The 19,703-nt window shown below is 45.8% G+C and overlaps 1 protein-coding gene across 3 annotated transcripts in view; it reads left to right on the top strand.

The window, feature by feature from the left end:
- LOC111249218 (cell adhesion molecule Dscam1-like) overlaps nucleotides 1-19,703 on the top strand; it is a 191,194-nt gene that overhangs the window by 100,378 nt on the left and 71,113 nt on the right. For all 3 annotated transcript variants that reach the window (XM_022802779.2, XM_086986052.1, XM_086986053.1), the window contains 2 exons: nucleotides 580-729; nucleotides 8,802-8,922. In XM_022802779.2, coding sequence (XP_022658514.1) covers nucleotides 580-729; nucleotides 8,802-8,922 — 271 coding nt within the window. The remainder of the gene's footprint in view (nucleotides 1-579; nucleotides 730-8,801; nucleotides 8,923-19,703) is intronic.

Raw genomic sequence — 19,703 nt, 5'->3', positions numbered from 1 at the left:
GCGATTTGCGGTTGATTTTCTTCAATGGCCCGTCGTGATTTGTCAATTGTTGACAATAGAAGTTTGAAAGACTGCCGTTAGCAGACAGCAGCAATTCATTATGCACGATTGCTTTATAATCCGATAAGCCATAAAGCCTTTATAATTGTATAGTATCATCTTTTTTTTGGTATCGGTGTGTACCTTATTACAGATTGTAAAGCACACCTTTTATCTGCACACCATTGACCCGCTCCTGATCAACAACTCGCCATAAATGTCTCGAGTCTGTAGCTATTATATAGAGTTTCCCCGATATGAATATGGAACTTGTAGAAATTTCATTCATGCTCAAATGGTTCTACCTTAGGTCTGAATGAAGGCATACGAATAAGTTTAGCTACACATCTGCTACTGTAAAATTTTGATCTTTCAAGAAGCGTTGACTTAGTGTGACTTACGTTAAATAAGAGGTATTACTTTCTAAGCCACCTAATTAGAAATAAAGGTCAATAAGGTTTCAATGTAATCAGCTATATATATATATCTAAGAAAACTTGGTGTTATATTTGTTGTTCTTGCGGCTGGGCGACCTTCCAGACGATCGATATCAGGTGTTGACAACTGGCGAGCTACTAATTCACAAAACGAACATGGCTGACAAGGAACGCACATACCGGTGCCGCGTTCAGGATACAATCACAAATAGGATCCTCGTTAGCGCAAAGCCCGCCACTGCTTATATAGTTGGTAAGTGTAAAAATGATACAGAATACATTGAAACGGATACTTATCATCAACTAATTAAAGGCGATTTGTGGCTTTGTGAGTGGATCTAACATAACTTATATAAACAATAAACATTTGCTTTCCTATATATATATATATATATATATATTATATACAAATATAATAAACATTTACGGTAATCCGTAGAATGTGTTTATTTCGTGTCGCATATATGTATGCGCATATATCAATAAAACGAAAAAAAAAATTTCTTTATGATTAACTATAGCCGAGTGCGTTACAAAAATTGTTCGTTTTCGGTGAAACCTAATTATACAATGCAAGACTTGTTATAAAATTTTGATGATATTAAAAAAAATTAATTAAATAAAAAAATTCGATCATATTCTATATATCTATAACATGGAAGCACTGCATCGCAAAAGAAGAAACCACTCGGAAGTTCTTCGTCTTCGGATTTGTCTGCCGATGATTATATTTAATTTGCCGATGACCGGAAGCTCTGTCTTTTTGGCCCAGCTTATGCAGTCTAAGTTAAGGTCTTTGTTGATGTTCTCTAGTCCATTAGCGGAATTCCGAGGAAGTCATTGCAAGCAAAATCGATGGTATCGGCGACGATTACGTTAACAGGAACAGTTCAAACCGAATGCGACGTTCCGTTCTCTCCCCAGCCTCTGAATACAGCACGATACGATTCAGTCGACCGGTGCTAATTGTAGATCTCTGCTCGCGGTTTTCCTTCACGAAGCCTTTTGTCGGCTTCATGTCAAGCTTCGGTAAAGAGATGCTGTTTTTCTGCTGAAAGATGATTTTTGTTTTTCTACTATTATCGCTGTCGTGACACTAATTTTTCTAAGCGCTCGTTAAGTCTCTCCGATTTATTCCGTTCTCCGCCATTTTAACCTCTATTCTGATTCGATTTCACCGCTCACTATTAACTATTCGACGGATTATCGTTTCCGATAGGTCTGCCCGGATGGTCGTTCAAAGATACTTGGCTAAGTGTATTCCAAGAGTGCGTTACTCGGTGTCATAGTCTAGCGCTGGGGGTACCTTGATAACTGTCTGTGAAGTTACATACGTTATAGTAGGCCAATAGGGCTTGTGGAACTGAGCCACAGTTGTTGAAAGAGACCAAGTCCTGTGTGCACAATTATCGCAAATATCTTGCTAATGGAATTTATGATTGCCCTAAGACCTACTCGTTTCGATCATTTTTTTGCGTATCAAATATTTTAAATGCGCCTTCCATTTGGCCATGACAACATACAAAGAAAGCAAACGAGATTATACTACGTGATAGTTTTGCTAATAACACTTATTTGTGGTAAAATTATATGTACACGCTTTTGATTCGTGCTGTTACCGATGCCTAATTCTTTAGAACAACTGTATTGGTTATCATCATGACGTCTATTTGCAGCAAACTTCATATGCATCTTATACGGCAGCATTTCGTATAAATCGGGGAACTGTGGCATTTCAATGGCTCAACGCTTTTTAGCGCAGCCTCTCTGCCCAACAGGTTATCTTTCATCAGTTACGAACATGGCTTGCGCCGCTGTGTAACCGTATCAGCGTCAATAGCAAGCAGCGAGAATCGATTGCGCATGGTGGAGACGAGCTAAAGCCTCGGGCAGAAAGAGAAAAATGCCCCAACAGAGACTGTTGCAGCGTACAGGGCTGACAGAACAGCGGTCGACTTGACAGGCGTGCCAAATCGAGCATAAACTATTATATGCCCACCCACACGTGTCACTCTAGGGTGTTTTCTTCGCTTCTCAGCTACATCTTTGCTCTGTGCTTTGCTAAGATCCAAATGCATGAAGGTAATATCCTTCGAGCAAGATCGCAAGGCTTTCCTTAAAGGGGCAAGTGCGAGTAGTATGGATAACTCAAGGCAAGACGCTTGTTGTTGTCTCTGACTGCTAATCCTGTTCTTCTGCACCGCAACGCACTTGCCTCTCTAGATGCTATCTGTTCTGTACCCGATTGTGGTTAACCTGTGACATGGACAACACGGGCTCACAATTGCTGTTGTTTTTAATTCGAATTTCGTCCATTTGCCGTTGTCCTTCCTGAGGCGGCCACTGCAGCTTCTACTATTTGTGCTGCTGCCACGACTGATGGCTCTCATCGAACTCGAGACTTAGTCTCAAGCCCTTCTTCCCATTTGGTTGCTGCGGACCCTTTATTTCGAGTCATCCGTTCACTTTCGCTCATTTGTTTGTTACTGATCTCTCTGCTTTGCCCTGTAGTCAATGAGCTTTTGGGGAATTAACCAGACGGGGGGAGTCGGTCGTTAACCTGCCTGTCAAAAAGGCCTAGTCCGATCTGGGTCGGGTATGGCATACCGAAACCAATTTAAAGCTCAGGTAAGGTTGGCGTTAGGCGAAGCTGTAGCCGAAGCTGCCCATAGCGCAGCAAGCTCATGTCCGCTGCTGCTTCTTAGCAGAGACCAATTGCTCTATCTGTGCCTGTCCTAGTCTGCCAAGACTGTACTGTATAATGACGACAACACATTGTGCAGAGACCCCATTTTCTTCTGCTTCCGTGAGTGTGTTTGAACCTCAGCTCATACACGGCCGCTCTTCTCAACTGCTTTATACGACGACCACCAGTCAACTGTGCTTAGGAGGCTAAACGAAGCCCATTGGCACAGGAAGTACAGTAGGCCACTGCCTCCGGCATTGGGGCACTTTGCGAACGTTCGTACAGTGCCCTGTCTGGCCTTCCAACCGCTCGGCCTTCCGTTAATGCTTTTATCGGCTATCGATACTAAGCACGCCTTAGCAGTTGCAGAAAACGAGAAGAAGCGAAGTCGCCTTGGCCGGGCGAACAAGGCCAACCCGACCGGCCCGGGCTCGCGGCTTTGGGTCTTCAACAGAGCCAATGATACACATAAAATATAACCTCCTAGCGGAATGCTGCCCGTGAGCAATCCGGCATTTTTACTAGTCCACTATGCGCCTTCCGCTCATCAATTTTTTTTGGCGCTTCAACGGAATCAAATCGAGAAGAGGGGGGGGGGGGGCAGCGGTAGCTAACGGCAGAAGCGCACCAGGTACAAGGGCAACCCACATCCCCACAGCTGCTACCTGCCGTTGTGCTGGTGCTGGGATCTGCTGAAGCTTCCTCAGATTGAGAAGAAATCGTCTCAGCATCTCTATCTCGTTGCTTGCTTCTACATTTCCCCGTCTCGTGCCAACAGCCCTAGTTGGTAAGCTGGCTTTGTCAAGAAGAGTTGAACTATGTACTATACATTGTTGTATTTCCTAAAGACGTTGCAGGACAAAGACTGCAACGTAGACGAAAGTTTTTTGTGTACATATTCGTCTGCTGCAATATCTCCTCGTGAACGTTCAAGTTAGTGACGGATTAGCCTAGCGTCTTGGTCCATGTGCGCAGCTAAGGGTATTTTTGCTAAGGATTTGTCTATTGAAATATGTAGCCTATGATCACAACGTGCAGATATGAGAAATTATCTTTGCCTGAACCGACTCTGTTAGCTGAAAATGAAACTATACAACCTATTTGTGCTATTTATGTACTACTATGCGCGTAGGGTAAAGAACAATCCAAGTGGCTATCAACTGGTAAATCATCGACGGCCCTAGACATTAAGCCTTTGTTTCGCTTTTTTGTAATGCCCTTTCATTCCCTACGTCTTTTCCTGCTTTTCGTATTTTCACGGTTCATTCCACACGCGACGATGCTATGCTTCGTACTATTCTTTTCGGCCCATTCTCAATGGCTCGAGTCGTTGCTGAATCATTTGCAGCAACTGACCTCATATCGGAAAGTTTCACAAATGAAGACACGAGCACGAGTTCTTCGAGGATCGATTCTATCTTTTTTCCACTCTCTTCATCGAAGTGGGTCACGGACGACTGATCGAGCGATGGCTCCACACAACGCCCATGTGTTCATCACAGATGGCTAAAATGCTCCTTTCCATCACTGAGAAGCTGGCTGTGCGAGTATCCGAGAGCTGAAGCAGCATCAGCACAAGCAGTGAGAAACTGAATTGTATTTGGTAAGCGCAGCTTTGCTCGCCTCGGCTTTGACTCCCGCTCTGTCCGATCGTTCCCAAATAGCTAGAGATAACGGACGCATTGCGTCGTCGCAGCTATTGCTGGCAGCAGCGGCCGCGTTCGCAAGAGCTTTCGTAGCATTTCTTCTCTCGATCTTAATCGCAAAACGATACAAATTCCAGTGCACAGCGTTCTGGACGCTCTGAACGCCAACAGACCCGCAGCCAGCCGCCCAACCGGTCAACTCACTAGCCCGGTTAGGTGCTGGCCGATACAGGCTGAAGACAGGCATCCTTCATGTACGCGGGAGCGGTGGAGCTACCCGCGTCGGCTTTAGGGCTGCTAGCGAACTGGGCACTGACTGGCGGGCGAGCAGACGGATGTACGACGCCAGTGTATTTGGTCAGAGTGGCGCACGACTCCACTCGGATTCCTCGTGTCACATTGTAGCCTGCAAGATGCATTCCGCATTCTTGACCCTGCGACCGACCGACCGACCGACCGACCAAGCAAGCGGCAAAACGACACAGCGGCTGAGTTCATTCGGTTCTCGCTTCGTATGGTAGACTCCTTTCGTCTGCTCTTTCTACCAGTCGAAGCCCAACGGCGCTTTTTCGACCGCCAAGCCCGTTCGACAAACCGAGCCTAACTCCACTACCATCGCCCACTGCCGCTTTCACCATGCTCCCAACATTGTTACTGCCTGAAACTGCCTGAATCACTTGCACGATAATGAGTGCTGGGGTGACCAATTTCTCTGCGGCGGGGCGTCTTCTTTTGAGCGCCTTTGCCTGCTAAAAGAACCGCGCAGAGGCGTTTTGCTGACCCATGCTCTTACGTAGAGAGACGTTCTAGCACTCTCAACTTCCTTTCTCCTTACCAAAGAGACGCAGTCTATGCGCTCACTTCAACTGGGTGCCAACTTCCTTTTTTAGTTTACGTAGCCATTCTATCGTCTTACTTTATTGTGAAGCATCCCACTGCCGATATTCTGCTCAAGGTTTAACTAATGTCTAACCGTGTTAAAAAATAAACATTAAATGCGGCCGCGTGTACACGTGTCGGTGAATTAGTTACTACCACGGATAGACCATAAAGTCGGCCGAATGTTGGCGGTACTGGTGACAATACGTCGAAAACAATTCCGGTTCTCTCGACAAAAAACATTGATGCTGTCGAAGGAGGCTGGAAGGACGTAGGAGACGAGGCCGGTGGCAGTAAGCAGCCCAAAAACTCTAAGCAATCGGGTTGACCGTGACAACAATAACGTTGGTAGTGATGACTGCGACGAACCGCAGCGGATATGGCACGACGGTGGGCGGAGGCCAGCTCTAGGAAATTAGTTGAAGTCAACAAAAGGTCGCAAAGTGATGACGTGACGAGAAGGGACCGGCGAGTAGCAGTGGGTCGACCCTTCAAATTTCCGCCAGCACAGCCACAATCATCGCCAGCGCCAACTAGCCAGCTAGCCAGGATCAGCGTAGCGCCCACGCCATCAGAGAATTCTTCCAATGGCACTAGCAGTACATCCTCGAAAACTAGCGATTCCAGGGGTTTCAGCGGCAGCGGGAATCAGTTCCCATTCTCGGCGCTACCTTTCCCGCAGCAGGCAACAGGCCTCCACCGGTTCTTCGGCGGCATTGGCACTGCCATCACCACACGACCACGATGCCACAGTCGTTTCCTGCAAATTAGTAAAACGGCTGACTCGACAAATTCGGGACACTTACGACGCCACGGACTAGGGCCTCTGTTGATACGGATTTGAGCCTCTCGCCGCTGTTGTAGAATGCCTTAAAGCTACCCTCGTATATTCGTATCCTCGAGGATGTATGTGAATCGCTACCCTTTAGAAATGATAAGCGTGAAATTGCTAGTGCTCAAGGTTAGGGTGGTCACTGACCATGACCCTGGCTACTTGCTTTATGGAGGATCCGCCCGTAACATGTATGAGCTACAAATATGATATGATGCCGTAGGCAATTATGTAGCACTTTGACGTCCCGTAAGTGACTCAAAAGGCGACAACTCAGCCAGGCAGCGAACCAAGCAGTAGTAAATTGAAGGCAAGCCACGAAGGCAGTAAGGCCCTGCATTGGTCGGTCGCTGCGGTCAGTCGCTGTGGCTGGAGATCGTAAGGGAGATTTTGTAGATTATTATCCAGTGTTTGTGTACTTATATTCATGGTCGCCACCCCCTACCTCTGAGATACGTGTTATCTGTCGAGGTGACTGTGTCACTCAGCCCTTTTCCGGTTCAACAATCGACATATCTTTATGAAGTAGAAGCAATTAGGAAAAAGTTGAACAAATATAAATCATCCAAGGGGGCCATGTCATTGTGAAATGTAATATAGTTCTTCCTAATGTTTTTCAACGTTTGAGTTACCTCAAGTTAGTTTACAGCAGAATCCAGTGGTGATACGATAGTATTTCTTCTGTTTCTGCATTTATGCAGTGCAAGCAGCTCCGAAAATGGCTACTCATAATATTGTTTGAGAATAAGGATTTGCCAGTAAAGTTTAGTAATAAATAAATATGCTATGTGAACCCTAGAACGAGATACGTCGTTACCCTACTATTAGTCAGTAAAGGTCTATTTGTATTGGTTATTCACCGAAAAACCCGACAATTTTTAAAAGATAGATCGAAGACCATTCCACGAAATGTGTTTTTTTTTGTTTGCAAATTTCATGTGTTTGAAATAAATGCTGTGCTTTTCGGTATACCTGAATATATGGCATCGTTTTTGGCTATGCTTTTATTGCAGGTTTGCTGTAGTCTTGATTCGGTCATCAGAACCCGAGGACTCGACATAAATATAATTATTTCAGTTTTATTCAATCGGCAAGCATCGATAAGTTTGTATTACGATACGTTATAATTACAAGAGATATTCACCTGCAAAAAGTCTCTATAGGCCTATTTCCACCGGGAATAGGGACAAGATGCACTGCGAGAGAAGCAAGATGGTATATGAAACTTCATATTTGACGCTGTAGAGTTGCGATCGATGGCGATATAGCAGCATGGAACATCAATCATTTCATAAAATAGGGCACATCGCAAGATGGCTCCCTACATGGCCGAATAGGATGTCCGTTTTTTTGCTTGAATTTACGATATGCATGAGCCAACGTGCTAAGAATCATGTATCGTGCACGACGAAACATGGATTGGTCGCTATGTTTTTCAAGGCGTCTCTCCGAAGTTCGTTTGTTTGTTTGTTTTACTTGAAACATGTTTGAAGCACTTTGCGCAGTTGGGTAATTGGGCCTGCTACGAAGAGAACTGAACACTTCAAGCAACTCAATTATTATGCTTTCATGTAAAATGATAGCGATTTAATATCGTGTGCTTCTGCTCCTTCTTCCTTTAAGGTCGTAGGCTTTAAACAAAACTCCTGGTGAAAATGATGAATTTTTATTTTACAATGGGTTTCATAAAGGCAAGATAGAAACATCAAAAGGCAATTGAATCGTTAGTATCTATATTCATATATGGTAATGTTAGTAATTATATTCAGCGATAGCTTCTGCATTGAAATTTCTTTAATCCTTTGAAAATTTCTTCGTCTAGATGAGAGTCGTAGGAAATGTATGGAAATCTTACAAGAGGGTTGATAACTGACATTGTATGCGATGGCGTGTCGACGTTCCGATACACGTTAGGCTTTGCCACAGATTATACAGTAGAGGAACCATTCAATACTAAGGTGCTGTCGGATAACTTTTGCGAAGTGAGGCTTCTTTCTGAGGAAGTGAGGAAGTAGTTTCTCGTAGTGACGTCCTCTAGCAAAATCGATCGTCAAAAGATACCTAATCTAATATATACAGTACGCGGTTACCTGAACATAAATACAACATGACTATTGTATATTTAAATCAATTAACTTGAAATTAATAAATCTATCAGCGGTACCGTATTGTCGACTATTTCTTTGAGTTATCTGTTTGAACTAAGCGAAAAATTAACGACTTTGCTTCTTTCATCAACAACTTATCATGTTCTCTGCGTTTTTTTCTCAATCACTCGACAGATTTGCAAAACGAAGTACCACCCCGAGTGGAGCTGGTTCCCAAGGAAGTGTCTCGGGGCTCTAGCTCGCGTCCAATCAACGTGCCTTGCGTCTTCTCAGGAAACCCAACTCCAAACGTCACGTAAGTAGAAAGCTTACTTTCCCACAGAAACAGGGTTCTCCCACGAAATAAAACCCAACGTCATGTAATAATCATTATCCACACCCGCTATCCTGATCAGCTCGCTTGCTAACTTCAGGAAGTATCTAGGCAAAGAAAGAGAAAAAAGCAAAAAGATAGATGTACACATCTCAGGAAGAGAAGGAGAAGCCCAAACAAAGTGTCCCACTCAGCCCAGCCCTGATCGGTAAGCTCTACAGCAAGAGGAAATTAAACGATAGAAAAAACGAGCCATGCGTGCTGCTAGTACGATGTCGATGGCAGCAGTGCCTGTGGTCGCCAGCCAATGTGGGTGTTGAGCGTTGATCCTGTTAACTGTGGCAACGGCTCTCTCCAATAATATGCCTACTCTCTTTTTCTTTCTTCCTTTTTCTCCCTCGCTCCTTCCTCTCTCTCACGACCAAACCTCACGGAGTGGTCCTCTATACGAACCTCGCTACTTCGCTACGCCCTGCTTTGCCTTGACTTGTCTCTGTAACCCCGTTCCTCACTTGATCCGAGACAGAGCTAAGCTTTGTTGATTCACTTCGGGCTGGAATCGGTGTTTGAGTGTATTGGAAGAACTGATGAGAAAAGATAGAATGAAAGATGAAGCGTGCTCGCAGTTGCTACTGCTTCCAGGGAGAGTCAACGAGCCTTCCAGTCGTCGATGGCTCCGTAGCCGTGAGTTTCTTCAACAACGTTTACACCGAGACCCGACGTGCGTTTTTCGCTGCTGCTAGACAGGATCGTCCTGATTTCTCGTAGTAAAACTTTTCTTTAGTTGTAAACATGAGAGTTGCGAATTGTTGGATGCAAGCGCTATGACCAAGCAAGCAGTATCCAGGCAAACGTAGAAAGCAGGTAGATGTCAGCAGTTGGATTGGTAGAATCAGTAACAGTCAGTTTGAATCGCCCCTTCGGTGACTGCCACAGCGCTTGCAGAAGTAGTGATTTTCGCTTGTTGCAATCCCAAACAAACTCCAACAGTAATAATGACAACGCCAATAAATACAGCAATATGTTTTATCTGAATGGGCAACTGACGACTTCGGACAACCTTCGTTTTATGCTAGTAGTCAGTCGTCTGGTGAAATGCCTAATGGCGGTACCAAACGTAAAACGTATTTTCGGATACTATGACAGAATCGACGGACAGCCTAGCAGTAGTAGAGGGCAACGCCTGGGCTTGTGATAGCCACTGCCGCCCCTGTGACCAGACACAGTGAGCATGATCCAACAGCCGCTCCTCACTTTAGGATGAAATAAGGGTCATCTCTTTCCCGGAATGGCGGCAAGGCCTCGCAATAACTGACACCTTTACCATGGAGCCACAGGCAGTATAGCAGCAACTCGCGAAGCCGAGAGTCGGTTGGGTCTAAGAGCCCGAGCAATACAGCGCACCCTCGTTGAGGCGAAGCAACATTATGGTCTTGCCGTAAGACCACACGGGAAGAGGAAAGTCGATATAAAACTACTACGGTCGTTTCGAGGACATCTTGTAAATAAACAATCATTCGCAATAGTAATAGCAGTAGCAGCAAGGATTGTAGCCAGAGAGGGTAAGCGCTGCCCGAGGGTGATCGGGCAGTGCAACGAAAGCAACCGAGGCCTGTTATGACCTATGTGAGCGTTTCTTGGCTTGCCTGCTTAAGGCGTCGAAGTATTTGAAGAAACGGACGGCGATATTGACCGCCCTTGTCAGTCCACTCCATTTACCGCCATCCGGCCTAGCTTGTGCTCGGTCTGTTGTGAGTGATGCGTCGCAGCGTAGAGACTTGGAACGATGCAACTTTTCCAAATGCACCTTATGGCACTATTCTACTCCTTCTAAGCCTACTACCCTGCTATCTTTTAAGCGCATTCGTTGATACTCACCGTACACGAGAATCAACATGCGATAGTCGTCGGTTCAACCACACGTACGAAATTGGCACAGCATAATTTGCCCTCTTTGGAGAAGATGTGCCATAAAAGGAAAGAAGTCAAACAGTTACCATTACCTTACATTTTCTAAGCCTGAAAGAACATGGTTTTCAATGAATATTACATTGCCCTGTCGTGTCATAACGAGTACAGCCACCCTTAAATCTTGACGACCTTCGTATGCAGCACATCTGAGTGATAAAAACGTCTCTTTCCACAATTTGATAATGACATTGTTTGCATCTTTTGTTTGTTTGCACTAGGTACTATCCCTAGGTATATCGATCCCTTTAATTAGAGCCTTTGTCTCAGACGCAGCATCTCCTCAAGAAGGAAAGCACATAAAAAGGATTATAGATTTGATACAGATGTTGGCTGAGAACGTTTGCGCGCCATGCGGAATTGCGTGTACGTCAATGAATGTTTTTGATGTGATCGTTTTGGTCAATCTAACCACCTATCTACGGTACGGACATACATGCCATCCGGCGTCGTTACCACCGCCAACAGTTACGACACTGTAATCGTAGAGCTCGTTGATTTGACTTGAGAGAGACATGGCTTCTTACATAGTAAGAGCAGACATAGATTAGTGATCATTAACAAACAATGAAATCAAATTTTACTCTGACTTTGATTAAGGGTCCTGTTCGCGTATCCTGCACGGTCCTCGATTAATTAACCCGTGCGGTTGGGTTTTGCTGTATTTCTGAAGGCTTCTGCTATCTCCACTTGACGCTGGTAGTAAAGCAACGCAAAAAAGAGCAAAGAAAGAACAGAGAGACGTGATAAAATTGAAAAAAGAAATAAGATAGGAAATGAAGGTCTGTGAAAACGACGAAGACGTGGGCGATAAAGGGTAAATAGAGATACTGATGTTCTACCTGTCACCGTCGCTTCATTTGATAAGCAAGCGCCAGTTTCAGTGGACCTCAAACGCCACTTCACAAATACTATCCTGCTATTCTAGGTTGATTTGTAGGATAGCTTCCGTTAGCTACAGAAGCTGTACGCTTTAGTCACGGCTCATTTGAGCAACCTCAGAGGCGTCTGAAAGCACGAAAGCTCGCTTTTAGCTTGCCGATTTCTCTATCTCTTGGCCTATCTGCCGTGCTGGTCTGTGCCCATCTGACGCTGAGCCACTTCCACTGAGCCTATGAACGACCGACAATAAAACGCTACCCTCCACTTGCAGGCCAGAAACAAACTCGCCCAATTTAAAAGCAGTGGCTGTCCATCCTCATGTTTAGTGGATAGCGAGACAGGCAAATGTAACTTAGCCATCTAGCTAACCAGCTCTGGCAACGCCAGTTCTCAGATCTCGCCTGCAGCTTCAAGGTGCTGCTATCCCAATTATGAGTGCTTGTGCGGTGTTGTTGCGTGAATGTGCTGCAGCTACGACGGCCAGGGACCCCGCTAGGGCGATAATGACAAGAGCAACGCCGAGTATGAAAGGAGCAGTAGGTTTGTAGGTGGCTGAGCTGGTCTGGCAAGAGAAACCTAGAGTGCCTGTTTTCGTCTGCGCTCTAAAAGCTGGTAAAAATGGGAGGCGTATGGGGTAAAGGAGACACCGAGGCGAAGATTTGGTAGGGCCTCCACTCGCTGCTATAGGGACAAAGGTGGAGATTTTAGGACAGCCGTCGGGACAAATCCCCTATGGACATGGGATGGGACATGAACGGAAGGGGAAGTATACCCGGCGGAATAGGGTTTGTTTACACATTTATGATGTCCGCTGGGTCCAATGGCTGTCGCCGATGATGGTGACCACAGACAGGCGTTGCTACCAGCAGCAACAGCAGCACCATGGACTAAATCTGGTTCGGTGGGAATAGCGACGGGCGCAGCGCAAAAGCAGGAAATCCTCTCCGCTGCAGTGGCTTCGGCTGCAGCTGTAAGATTGAATTTATTATCATTTTATAATAGCGTATAAAAGTAATATGAGCCAAGTTTACAGCTTGACTTATCATTGAGGTTGGAGATAGCGCGCCACTTTGCAATGGCGGTACCAACAGCGATGGCGAGGGGAACCGAGGCCGCGAGAGAACGAAAAATGAAGGGAAAGAACGGCATCGCTACGGAAAAGTTACTACAACTGCACCTCTGCCAGGAACAATCTACGAGAGAAACTGCACGCGTCTGTGTGTACGTGCATGCGTGTATGTGTATATGCACGAATACAGAATAAGCGGACAAAACTACGCTGTCTAAAAATGTCTGTGTCGCTCCAAGCCACTGCCAACCGGCCTCAAAACTGCTTAGATACGGGTAGTCTGATGATATGGTTTCGAAGTCACTCGGCAGGTCTTTTATTATTTTCCGCACAGTCTCCAGAATTCCTAAAACGCTTCGAGAATGTTTTTAATATCTAATAAACTGTTTGAAGATACATCGTACATTAGTGAAAGGATCACAGCAGACCAGTTCGGACGGGCCATATCCGAGAAGTTGTTTGTGCTCAACCAATGTATATAACAACAAACTGCACGTGTCATAACGTTGCATACACAAATTGTGATGTAGTATCAGATTAACCGGGCAATGGCTCATCTTTATCCTTTATCAAGATGCCGTAGGCTTGGCGTGTAATATTCAGGTCCGCGGTTATCCTTTAATAGTCCTGCTTTATGACTCAGATTTCTCCATAAGGCGCTTCAGAGTTCGCTTTTTCATTTGCATAGATTATCTTCAGTATCCATCGTCGATATGGATTTCTTCATAAACGCTACCGGAGCCCATTACAATAACTGGATTTTCGGTCAATTTCGAAGCACGACGATTTTTAACCCACTTCATCTACTTACATTTTGTCAAATAAAAACTTAATTCTGTCAAGCCGTATAGGCGCGGTAATGACGCATCGGTATGACTGACGACCTCAAGGAGTTAATGCTGGAAATTCAGGCCATATTGTCATCTGTCTTCCATACTTCGACCATCGGCTTACTCGTTTAACGTGTGCGTCTGCTTTCTGGACTTGTGTGTATTTGTGTATGAGATGAAAGACGACGAGACCAACTCAAGATAAACCTTCATAATCCCGCTTCTCTCTTCAGAGCTCGTTCTTTTCTCTCCCTCCACCACCTCCCTGCAGCGTACTCCTCACTGCTCATCTAGATTGGCTAGCACACGAGCGGTAAAAGTTAAGTAGATCAACTTCCGGGAGAATTCCCATCCAGCGCCAGCAGCAGCGGACCGCGTCTCCCCAACGCGCAGATGCCGGCTGATGTAGCTCCTCTCCTAACTCGAGGCTACGGGGAAGGGCTCTGCCGCCGCGCCGGTTGAGGTGGATCGCCCGCTACTCTCGCATTGTGGGTCATCTTTGCGACTCATTACCTCTTTGGGCCACATAGCCGAGCACAGCGGGTAGACAGGGCCAAAGACTCGTCAGCAATAGCATCATGGCTCGGCGAGCGTTCAGGCCTGGCTTCTACCGCTGGGAGCAGCAGTGATGTGGCCTGACCAAAACGTCGGCTTAATATCGTTTTGGCTTGGCTAGGGCGACATCTCAATCTCATCCGTTCGGTAGCATGCTCTGCTGATGGACAATGGCTACTGCGCACTCCTCGCTACGCCCGTCGTGTTCCTTCGGTGTCGTTAACTTGGACAATTGGTTTCCTCGTTATAGTTAAGTTATATTTTTGCCCATGTATGTGTTATTTTTTAGGCTGCTGCTAGGCACATAGTTATGGCAGATAAAAGGCTTACGAGACAATAGCGAGGCGGTGACAGCTTGATGTAGTCGCGCCGTGTCCGAGCGCAAACCTATTTTATGAATAATTTTATTCCCGTTTATTTTCTTGTGATTCTCCAGGCTCGATGGCTGTGACACTGCAATGGTTAACCTTTGTCCTCAGTTGAAGGATGCAAACACAACATCTTCGGATCGCTGCAAACCTTTCTTAAAACGATTGCGGCTTTTCGAAATACAAAACAAGCTATCGATAAACCATGGTATTTAAAAGTTCGTTAACCATATCAAGTTGAGACGAAATTACAGTAACTCTTATCCACCATCCGATCGTAATCTACATATAACTTTACGCTACCAGTAGCTCATTATTATAGAAGCTTCCCTGATCGAATTATGACTATTCCGCGTGGGAACGTGCTAAAATCTGTTGTTATCGCTGACGCGCTGGCGGCGGCAAGCACTTTTACCTACAGCGGGGTACAGAGACTAATTTGAGCATCCTGTAGACGGAACGAAATGAGGTTCGTTTTTTAGGCGTTTGCGCTTGTTAGACTGCTATTCCAGGCTAAAAGTAATAATCCATTTTGTGATAAGAACGGCCAGACTAAAAATTTTTTAAATAAAGATACTTTCAGTGGGTCGCTAGAGGCATATTCGGCGTGACGACAGGGATTAGCTTAGCCGTCTTTGTCTATCCCTCTGATACTGAAGGTGACCAAAGGAAATATTTGAATCACTTCGATAGTGGCGTCCGTATTAAACTAGCAGGTAACGTCATCGCCTGTTAATCTTAGAAACACGTTATGGTCTTACTTTCGAACCGTTGCATGGACACACGGGCGGTTTCAGCCAGCCATCTGATGGAGTGCCCAACGGTGATACCGAACGTAAAACTCGAAACATAGAGAGGTTCATTGGCAGTATTTTTTAAAGTGAGTTATCATTTTAATAACATGCTATATATAATGTAACATATAGTCTAATTTTGATGGTATCAACATTTTGTAGACACAGATTTAGCTCATATCCGGTAGCTCAAATGGCAAAACATCATCAGATTTCCTGCTATTTGAAACAGCTGTTTTCGGCAGTCTGCTTTTATGATATTATAGGAAACTCAAACGTCCCTTACTAGTAAAACATAATATGCAACGTAGATGCCCCCATCTTCCTGAAGATCCGCTCATTCCATAAGGGCTGTTGTTTTTGATTACTGGGCTTCACTGAATTTTTTTCGCTCTTCTAATTTATTAGAAATCGGCGACGACGCCTAGGCCGACAGTAACCGGTGAGCTTTTACAGACAGACGCCTGCTGAACAAGGCGTCACCTTGCCCTTCTTTGGCTGAAAGAGACAGCCTTTTGGCTTGTTATATCCTGTGTTTTTATAGCGCTTATACAGACTTTTTCCGATGGTGTCTTATGATCCGTAAGAAAACGATGGCTTCCGTTAAGTTTCTTGTCTTGCTTTTGCCCTCTCTCCTATTTCTCTGATGTTTCTGGCTGCCTCCGGGAGACCAACTAAAACAAGCCAGGCGAAACCTTGCTGCCGCCATCATTGCCGTAGCTCGCAACCAACTAACGCAAGCTACAATGGCAATGTTGACAAATTTTTGCGCTGTTTTGTCTGCCGGTTCCATCAGGCAGCTCGCCGCCCTACATGGACTGTATCTGGGTGTGTCTTCATGTATCCGAACATGTGTTTCTGTAGTCATCATTACCGCCCCGTCAGCGTAAGAAAGAGGGTAAAAGAGCTCTGTCCCAAAACCCTGACCCCATCGGTTCCCCTGCATTGGCACCACAATGGGGTTCGTCGTTCGGTTCTTTACTCCATTTGGCTTTTATCTCGGCGGACCGCGCTCGCCGTCGCTGCGGTCTCAAATACTGCCTTTTGAGACTAATGTTCCCGTGGTCTTGTTGGCGATACGATGTGGTTCAGTGCAAGTTAGTGCACGCCTTGCGTCTTGCGACGGCGATCTCACGACCCGTACAGGCTCATATGAATGCCCCACACGTACACACATACGGCCGTACGGCTATTGCGTCTTACCTCTGTAGTCATGGTGACCTTCGCTGGATGCAGCGCGCCTGTAACGACGAACGGCCATCGGCTGCAACAAACACCGGCTTGCTTTGTCACCTTGTCCCCTCATAACAGTGGCATTTCGGCGGCATGGAGCTAGTCTAAGCTCTCCCAATCTAAGGAACCAAGTAACCGAATTCTATTGATATCTGGTAATATTTCTTCTATGGGAACCCAAGCGACCCAATGAAAACGAGGCAGCTGATCGTACGGGGCTCGCTCGGAATCCAGCTCGGATTTGAAGCAGGTCAGCCGGATCAACGAACTCCCCTGCGCTTCGCTGATATGCCCTGGACGTCTCTGTGTCCTTTTCGTTTGCTGAAGCTCCGGTAGTCGAGACTGCAGCGCTTGCGTGGCGGACCAGCGTATCCAGCGGTGCCAGACGACAGGACAAGCAGCCATCTTCTATCTTTCTGTCAAACGACGGAGCACACGGGACCTGGCGATCAGTGTTGGCTGGTGGTTATCCAGCTTGACTAGTTTAAAAGTTTCTTGGCAGATACCGGAACCACGCTTGACGCAAGACGCTAATACTGTAGCCTGCGGCTGAAAAAAGGAAAGCGGGAGACGGAAGGCTGACTTGACCTGTGTACCAGTGCCGTTCAGCTGATGCCAAAACGCAGCCAGTGCTCAGGACCTCTTCCTTTTTGTAGAGTCATGAACTCGCCAAGCTCTTTAGATGCCGGTCGGTCGGTCTTATTCGGTCCTTCCGACTCAGGAATTTCGATTTAAAAGCTGAATAACGGTAGTAGTTGTAAGAGTGTAGGGAAACGCTGCTGTTTATGTTGCGCTTAAGGAGTACTACTCGTCTTGGTTCTCGGTGTGTGCTGTGATTCAAGTACCGATGTACAAATCATATGGGATGAAAATCGACATTTTCGTACTTCTAACGATGTAACAAAACACACTTCTGACAGAATTCCGTGATCACTATGCATTGATGTTCCAACAACAACTGTTTGCTTCGATTCTTGCCAATGCGTCTTGCAGAAGATAGACTGGGCACTGGAAAAACTAGCTGGACGGTGGATTTCAGAGTACCTATTAACATTACCTAACCACTTCATTATGTATCAAAATGATAATGAACATACGTTTCAATGTATTCTGTGATACTGAAAGCGGTAATACATTGAGATTTGGCAGACTTCCTCTGATGTTAAGCTCGCCGAATGTAATTCCTATAACTACTTATGATCTTTAAATATCAAACGTACAGTTAGCTCGAGAATCTAAAGGCCAGGTGGACTGTCCTTTGATCATACTAATATTCAGGATCTTTTTTCAACTGATAAATCGATTATTATATGTTTGTCGATACCGTTACCGTGATACATACTATTGAACTTTCACATTTAGGTAATTCCTATCGCACCTAGCATCGACCGCAAAACAACGAAACTCTGTTCTCCTGTTTCAACAAACCCGCTTGTTTTCTTTACACATGTAGACAAATCACTTTGTTTCATGACCTTCCATTGTAGCTGCGCGTAGCGCGTACGTCGAAATCAGTCAACCGACCTGATGATGTTCCCGAGCTAAATCCGACAATGAGGTCTGCTCCCTTCGCCGCCCCAGAACAGGAGCTCATTAGCAATGACCTTCGCTCTGGCTTGCCTTCTTCCTCTGCTAGTGTCTGAGGAAGACCAAAATCCGATAGATAGTACATCCACAATGTCGCAGGCTACTGTTGGGTTGCCACTGTCAATCCTACTTCTTTATCTGGCTTCTTCGTTTTCTTTCAATGAGTAGCTGTATGTTGTAATAGCTACTGGCGTCGGCAGCGGCAGCACAAATGGCGGAAAGCAGCTCTAATGTCGCTACTGCTACGGCTGATTCCTCCAGTATTGCTTGCCGCGGTCCTGACTGTAGGGCTGCAATGCACGGTGTCCTGCCTGGCCATCAATAATATATCGTTACGGAGTCGACGTCTTTCGGTTGTTCTTGTCGTCGTCCGTGTTCCATGTTGTCCTTGCTGCTGCTGACGCCGGCGGGCTATTTCCAGGGGCAGCAAGTTGGGTAGTATTGGCGTCGGTGTCGTCGCAGTTGTCTTATCGCACGCTGGTCGGTCAGTAAGTGCCTTTCTGGGTGGCTTGTTCGCTTGGTTGGTCGCCTTGCCCGACGGCAGCGAGCGCAGCGGCTGCCGCCGATTATCGAGGTCATAGAGCGACAGGCAAAGAGTGGACGGTCGCGTTTTTTCCGTAAAGGACGTCACGATTATTTCGAAATGTGCCTTCTGTGACCCCATCAGGCTATTCTGCCTTCGATCGCGAGCCGTACTGCTAACCGTAGCCAACCCGTCAGTCCGGGACCCTTTCAGGCAGCGGAGTCGCCAGTCCTGTGTCCAGGATTCTTTCGCTTTTTTGCCAGCAGAACCATCTGTTCCATTCGATATCTCCTGATGACCCAAGCTCCGTTCAACGTTGCTGCTCTCGGAGATGCTGTTGGCGGCGTACCGTTGCCATCGTCATCCAATCCGTCGCTCCGCTACCGAAAAGCATCGGCCTAGGCAGTACCGGGTAAAAAGTCGCCAGCCAGTAGCGGACTCCCATTTCTTTTAGGGGCAACTTTTAGTTGACGGTCGACTGGGTTCAGTTGATCAATGCTAGTGAGATTCACAGTGTACAGATCCATAATATCTAAATGTGCTACAGAAAGTGTTAATGCCTAGTAAATAACATTACACGCAACGCTATAACGTTGTGCAGTGGCCTACTACATGTGTGAGTCCATCTAAACGCGTATCGTAGGGATAACTCCCTGTGATAGTTAGTAAATCTGCTGCCAATGGCAAAATCTCTATTTTTCTAGCTCTATAAAGTATGCTGTAGGGCTGTGCCATGTGATGACCGACCATGTGATCTGTGTCATTATTCGGACTTAAAAATGCTTCAAAAGACTTCTGTTAGCTCCATACGAACAAAGCCCTATGACTGAGGTGTTATTCGGTGAATGATAATGTCTTAAATTCTCAGATCATGGCCATATTCCATTTGTTTGCATACCTTATTATACAACCGTCGGATAAATAATAGCTATATTTTAAAAATATTATTAACTT

Source organism: Varroa destructor, unplaced genomic scaffold (genome assembly GCF_002443255.2).
Source record: "Varroa destructor unplaced genomic scaffold, Vdes_3.0 BEIS01000004.1, whole genome shotgun sequence".
NCBI classification, from domain to species: Eukaryota; Metazoa; Arthropoda; class Arachnida; order Mesostigmata; family Varroidae; genus Varroa; species Varroa destructor.
Note: the sequence above shows the minus strand (reverse complement) of the source record. Positions and strands in the feature narration are given on the sequence as shown.